At 47.2% G+C, this 7,177-nt stretch overlaps 1 protein-coding gene across 1 annotated transcript; it reads left to right on the top strand.

Moving 5' to 3' along the window:
- The first annotated feature begins 4,406 nt into the window (after positions 1-4,406).
- On the top strand, positions 4,407-5,711 carry LOC106814633. Its single transcript, XM_014818971.1, has 2 exons — positions 4,407-4,497; positions 4,805-5,711. Exon 2 carries the CDS (start codon positions 5,139-5,141, stop codon positions 5,646-5,648), a length of 510 nt encoding a protein of 169 aa, XP_014674457.1. The 5' UTR covers positions 4,407-4,497; positions 4,805-5,138; the 3' UTR covers positions 5,649-5,711.
- The last annotated feature ends 1,466 nt before the right edge of the window (positions 5,712-7,177 follow it).

The following is a 7,177-nucleotide window of genomic DNA, read 5'->3' as shown; positions in this document are numbered from 1 at the left end:
TGTGTGTGTGCTCGCTCGCGCGCGCTGCGTTGTGTTGTGTGTGTGTGCTGTGTGTGTTGATGCTGCTTGTGCTGTGTGTGTGTTGGGTGTGCGCAGGGCGCGCGCGTGTTGTGTATGCGCGCCGTGTGTGTGCTGTGTGTGTGTGTGTGTGTGTGTGTGTGTGTGTGTGTGTGTGTGTGTGTGTGTGTGTGTGTCGTGTGTGTGTGTGTGTGTGTGTGTGTGTGGTGTGTGTGTGTGTGTATGCGTGTGTGTTAAATCCTTTTAAAGGTCAGCATCTTTTATATGATGACACATACTTTTTATCCAAGTATTCCCAAATAATACATTACTAATGTAGTTCGTCTATTACAACTAACACTAGTATTGCTATTCAGTTTTTATTAATAATACGTATTAATTATTAATTAATCATAAACAATTAGTAATAATTTATGATAATCAAACTAGTCGGTCAACAAACGAGAAAGATCGACAATTTTTTTTGAAAGAATTTCCACCTGCAACAGCGTTCACGTGCATATGGATTTGATATGACAGCGTAGCTATTATACTGGTAAAGCGAAGCCCGATATGTTTGGCTTCTGGGTCGGAGCGCACTCGGTAATGCTCGCTCGGTAATGCCGCCGGAGATGCTGGCTAATGCGCGTCTGTTTGCAATCATCGGCTGAGATAACGTATCGGTGACATATCGGTGACGTATCGGTGTATCGGCGCTGACGAACCACCGCGGACAACACTAATCACGACAATTAAGGAGATGTACAACAGTAGAAGGTGTCCCCATAGGCAGCAGGCCTGAATAAGCATCGAACAAAAATGAATTAAAAATACTCACACCGTTTCGTCGCATACACAACATGCACTTTATTCATGTTAAATAACCACAGATTCATGCTCTATACTCCACTCGAAACCTTTGCCAGCTCTATGATGCGCATTTCTACAGAGTAGTCGGATCCCGTTTCAAACACAAAAATTGCCGATTGATCACCACGGATACGCCACTTGCTGGAATGGCACAATTACACGACAAGTCCAATGTAACTTCTAATGCTTCCTAGACGTCCACGAGGCATCTAACTTAATCGTGTGCATATTAGTGCACTCTAGTGCCGAATTTCACCGCAGAAAAATCCTTGTGAGAATTCTACACGCCTATGAACGTTGGCCTTGCCAAGTTGTTTTTGTCCGAATCGCAAGTCTTTTCGAGACAGGTGAGTTAGCAATCAGTCGGCGCGCGACGTGCGTATGCGTGACATATAATTATAATTCGTTTTCGACTGTCGTTGCCTGCCGTCAAGGAAAATATTCAACGTCGTGAAGTCGCAGGTATATGTAGGACACACATCATGAGTGGATGGAACCGTGTCTTTCCAATTATATTTTAATTATAAATAACGAGGTCAGGCATTCTACTCTGGGTAATTACGGGCTCGTCACGTGACAGCAAGTGACATCTGCTGGCGTCTGCATGCAAGCGTCCTCACCTCACGCCAACCTATATATATCGTGACCTAGTCACCAGATGGCGCCGCGAGGTTTACTCGCGAAACATCGCGCTGCCAGGAGACTGGCGCTAAAGCCGCAGCACTCGTTTCTTATAGACTGCCTCCATGTCGCGATGCGAGCCGTCCAGCACTACCGATGACTTGGTCGTCACTCAGGGCCGTAGGGTGAGCGAATTTTTAGGGGGGGGGGCAGTGGCGGATCCAGGATTTCAAGGAGGGGGTGAGAAACAAGCGAGGGTCTTCCCACAGAACATTTTGAAAATGTAGATCGCAGGATCGAGATGGTATTTGAGGCACTTTTGAGTACATGTACAGCCTTCATTCTGACTACGACAATTCGTTTTTAGTAGAACAATTTATTTTTCTAATTTAGCTCCAAAATCTAGGGGGCAGCTGCCCCCTTGCCCCCCCCCCTCATGCTACGGCCCTGTCACTCATCTCTATGCTCTGTATAACCACGCGAAAATGTCCTCGTTCCATCCACCAGTGTAACCACCCGTTAACAGTTAGCGTAGCAGCCTCCTTGGCCCATATCCGTAAAAATACGAACGAGAAGGCAACGTTTAAGCACACAGATAAACTGCATGTACGCAACTGTAGGCGTTCGAGAAAATAGTACGGGAGCAAACAGCATGCATGCTCACGGACTAGCGCCATATGCCGTAACAACTCGTGTGTTTAAGAACACAAGCTACACTACACATAGCGAGAGAGAGAGAGAGACGATAGCAAACGCTCGTCGATGGAAGAAAAACGGAAATGAAAGCCGCTAATCGGAAATAAGATGTTATCAGGAGCTAATAAACACCTGGGTTTATTAATAACACCCAAGTGTTTATTAGCTCTTGATGTTATCATATCAGGAGTGAATAATAATAATAGATTACTGAATTTACTGTCTATTATTATTCACGCCTGATGTTATGATAAGAAGTTTGTTGTGGCGCGCATCTGTGTTCGCGCGCACGTGGCTTATATTTTTACATGTGCCCTTTGTTTGCGTGCGTGTGTAAACGTGCACGCACTTCGTTCGCGTGCACGCAGTTATAGTTTTCATCTCGACATTTCGCCAGTTATTTTATGAAGAACAACGAAAGACCCAATCACGATTATTATCTCGCTCTGTACTCCCCGAAATAACCTTGACAACAGCCGTTAGTGTTCGGCAATGATCTATGTTTAGAAAGACGTCTAAACTCGGACCACCCACTTCACCACGGCCGGACCAATGCAATCGCCCGCGCCCACTTCCCCACGTAACCGCCATCGTATATATTTTCCCCGCATGGGTCCTGTGTCCCTGACTCTTGCGAACTCGATGCTAACTCGCGATAGAGTGCGGGCCAGAGCTGCCGCGAATCTTCCGGAACGAAATCAGCGAACGAAAATATACCGAGAACACATTAGGCAACGGAGTCTCCCCTGCCGCGCTTCGCTCGGGCGTGCTGTGAAGAAAGACTGCCTGAGTCTACACGTACGGAAACTAAACGTCTGTACGGAAACTATACGTCCGTGAGAGCAGCTAATAGTTATCATCACTGCGCTGCATGTGCGTCTAACTTCCTCCCCCTCCTAACCTTCCTCGCTCTCTTCCCCCTTCTCCTTCACGTAATTTTCTTCCTTCTCCGTCTACTTCCCCTCCTCCTCCTCCTCTTCCTCGTCCTCATCAACCTCCTCCTCCTCTTCATCCTCCTCCTCCTCCTCGTCCTCTTCCTCCTCGTCGTCGTCCTCCTCCTCCTCCTTCTCCTCCTTCTCCTCCTCCTCCTCCTCCTCCTCATCCTCATCATCATCATCAGCATCATCATCAGCAGCAGCAGCAGCAAAGCAGCAGCAACAACAACAAACACCAGTATTATCATCGTCATCATTATCATCATCATCATCATCATCATCATCATCATCATCATCATCATCATCATCATCATCATCATCATCATCATCATCATCATCATCATCATCATCATTATCGTCATCGTCGTCGCCGGCCTGGCGCGCATGTTTGTCTGCTATAACCGGCATCGTGTGTTTACCACGAAGTCGTAAACCAGTTGGCGCTATGTGGCATAACACAGTGGCACCAGTTGTCCGTCAGGCGCCAGCTTACATACAAGCGCGAGAGGCGGAGAAATGTCTCGAAAGAATTGCACGACAAGTGTGTGCGAATCCTATTAGTCAATGGGCGCCGTACCACGGATCACGTTTCACGTGATATTCTGAGCCCCGCTGCGTTGTTATGCTGTTAGAGAGAAGGCGGTCCTTGGAGTGTAGCAAGACGATTTGTACACGGAGAAACGTCTCGACTAAACGTGAACATTTAGCGTTATTCACGAGCAGTGGCGGCACGCTGTTGAGTAATACCGATCAGCAATGAGCTCTAGAGACTCGTCAGGACTTTTCAACGACACGAGGAATTATATCAAGAGTGCATAATAGATCTCTATTATGCACTCTTGATTATATCCATGGACCAGATCCTTGCGCGTAGCCGTTTGCCCAAAAAGGCTTGAACGATTTTCAGTTATATTATCTATATTGTATTATATTATACTTTTATTCTTTTATTCTATAAGAAATTTTAGTAGATTAACATTCCACATCGCCACCTCTCCCGGAAGTATCTGGGAATACCGCAAGTATCTAGAATCAGTGCCATAGAGTACAACGTAGACAAAGCGCAAGTTCAGCTCGCACTAGACGCACGGTAAACTTCTCTCATTATCCCACAGTAGCAATTAAATGTTTGTATTTCCCCCCGGTAGCGAATTAAACACGGCGAGATGAGAAATAAATGAGAAATACGCGGAAAATGAGATTGATATGGTTAATCGCACGCTCGACCCCGCCCACAAGCAAACAGGCGGCAGCAGCTGCTGCCCCGCTCAGCAGAGAAGAAGAAGAGCACAACGATCAGTTCTTTCAATGGCTTCAGCTGAAGGATTCTTGTTTGCAGCTCCCGGCTTCCGTCGTATTCAGCATCAGCTACACACATGTAAGTACGCCGTTTACCCCCGCGCGCATGCCATCTGATTAATTATCACATAACGCTAGACCCGTGTTTACTTTGCCGTATATACACGTTGAAGCCGGAAAACTCGCGGTGGTTACACAAAAGTCGGCAGTAAATGCTCACTGTTCCCGGTAACGCTAATACAGTAGGATTTGCGCGCGTGTGCGGGATGCTGCCCAGCGTAGCGACGGATGCTGCGACGTGTTTTCGGCTCCTCGCTAAAGCTCGCGTCGGGTCGCGTGCGGTGAAGATTGAACAAAGAATGCTCGCTCATTTTTATGCATTACAGAAGAGACAGGACGAGAAGCCAATACGAATGGAAAAGGAAAGAACGAGATACGAAGGAAGTGATGACGTCACGCTGAACAATAGTCGATCGAATTGTCATTCCGTGGGAATGAACCGGATTCAAGCAGTTTAAACTAGCAGAACTACGTTGTGCTAGATCCATAGAAGTATATAGAAACACTATGAAGAGTGTGTCTAACTAGTATATCGTTTCTCTGGTTAGATCACTGCGATCAAACGCTCTGACGTCATTACTATCGACGTCACATTCCAGTGACGTCTGAGACACGCTGCGCTGGTATCGAGAGATCTGGTGGCTTATATAAACCGCAAGCATGTGCGATATTAGTGGCGCTGGCGACGTGAAGACGCTACTAGGCATTCTAAACTCAACTCTGGCGCGTAACCACGGAGTCCTCATCAAGGTGGAACACGTCGAAACGCCGTCGAGCGGCGCATGCGCGAACCTGACCGCCGCTGACGGCAGCGACGCCGACGACGTTGACGCTTTCCTGTACATCATCATCGTCATCTTGTTCTACGCGTTCAGCATCGTCATATTGATGGCGAAGTACATGCGACAAGAAGCCGAGAACGCGCTGCTGCATTCCTACTACGTCGATTTCGTGCGACGCGACAAACTCTACCTGACTCTGCCGCCCGTGACCGACGCCAGTTGCGCGCGGGGACTGCGATCGCTAGGTGGCGTTGAATCGGCGACGCGGGTTACGACGGGGTCGCGTACGGCGACAGCGACGACGACGGCGGCGGCGGTGACAAACAATGAGAACACGGGGACAGCGTTGCCGTGCGTCACGGAGGTGAACGAGATATCAGAGGCGTAAAGAACCTTCGCACATATACGTACGTATATACACGTACGTACACGTATATACACGTACGTGGGTATACGTGTATGCATACACGTACGTGGGTACGTGTATGCATATCCGTACGTGGGTACTATACGGTAAAGACGCACAGTTCCGTGGGAACTCGTGTGAGTGGGCTCGCGGTGCAGTTTCGCCTGGCTGCCACCATTCGGGCTCGTACGAATACAATCGTCGTTTAGTTTCGTACGAGCGCAAGCCGATGCTTTGTGGAGGCAAAAACCGCCTTGTCGTAAAAATTAAACAAAACTAAGATGAAATACTATAGGCGAAGTAGCGCGTGCGTGTAACCGGCCGCAAGGAATTCTTTATTGCTGATCTGTATTCGATATACCTTCTAAATTCTCTCTAATAATCCTCGCTCATCTCGCTAAGCTTCGCTCTATATTCGTCAGTATCCGTGTCTTCGGACCACATGTCCAGTCGATGCTGTGTACTAGGCAAGGAATGCGAGTATAGCTGTAGCGCGGTGTTCTACTACTACCAAGCGCTCACAGGCTCGTACCACTACTGCTACTACTGAGGCTTCTTGTGCAAATACAACGCGCATATTTGCAATTGCCGAGATGCCGCGATGCATCATAAATAATCGGAAAATAGCCCATAAAATAACCCTTGAGCGCCATGCACAGTTTAGACGGGGCAGCCGCACACCATATATTACCATAGGTACGCATCCCAGCAGAGCTTAGTGACCCAAAGAATATGGTGTACATATTAGACATATATAGTGAGAAAACATAGCAGTAAGAAGGAAGCATAAGTAGTAACATAGCGTGATGTGGAAACACGACAATAGCCGAGACGGACGATGAGGTCGCGATGTACTTGCATGACCGCTCATATTATATCGCGAGAAACATGTTGGAAAAGTTTCTTAATTTTTTTAAATTTCTGCGAAAAACTCACATGCGCAGGCAGAGTGTGAGCCAAATAATTACGCCATGGCTCTTTGGCTCATTAGACTTATTAGAATGTTTGTTAAATTTGTACCGTCGGTGCCAAATTTTCGTGTAAATAAAGGAATTAAATAAGATAATGACATCATTGTATACTGAGATAATAGCGTTCATGTGCCAATGTTCGTGTTGAGTTAATTAAAACGCACGCACTCACGCACACGCGCACACGCGCACACGCGCACACACGCGCACACGCGCACACGCGCACACACGCACACACGCACACACACACACACACACACACACACACACACACACACACACACACACACACACACACACACACACACACACACACACACACACACACACACACACACACACACACACACACACACACACACAAACGAGGAGATAGTTGTGTCTGTCACTGTGTGTTGATGTATATGTTTATTCGTTTGTTGCGCCAACAGGACTTGCATACGATAATTAACACTCACGATTTTATTGGTGGAATACGGGTAGATTTCTTTTTATTCATTTCGTTTCTAAGCCCTTTTATAATTGAAATATAATGATCTA

Source organism: Priapulus caudatus, unplaced genomic scaffold (genome assembly GCF_000485595.1).
Source record: "Priapulus caudatus unplaced genomic scaffold, Priapulus_caudatus-5.0.1 Scaffold954, whole genome shotgun sequence".
In the NCBI taxonomy this organism is placed as follows: domain Eukaryota; kingdom Metazoa; phylum Priapulida; class Priapulimorpha; order Priapulimorphida; family Priapulidae; genus Priapulus; species Priapulus caudatus.
The sequence above is the reverse complement of the archived record's forward strand: the minus strand, read 5'-3'. Positions and strand labels throughout refer to the sequence as shown.

What these genes read in the sequence shown, in the direction of transcription:
- LOC106814633 (XM_014818971.1), top strand. Translation starts at nt 5,139, where the DNA reads ATGTGCGATATTAGTGGCGCTGGCGACGTGAAGACGCTACTAGGCATT.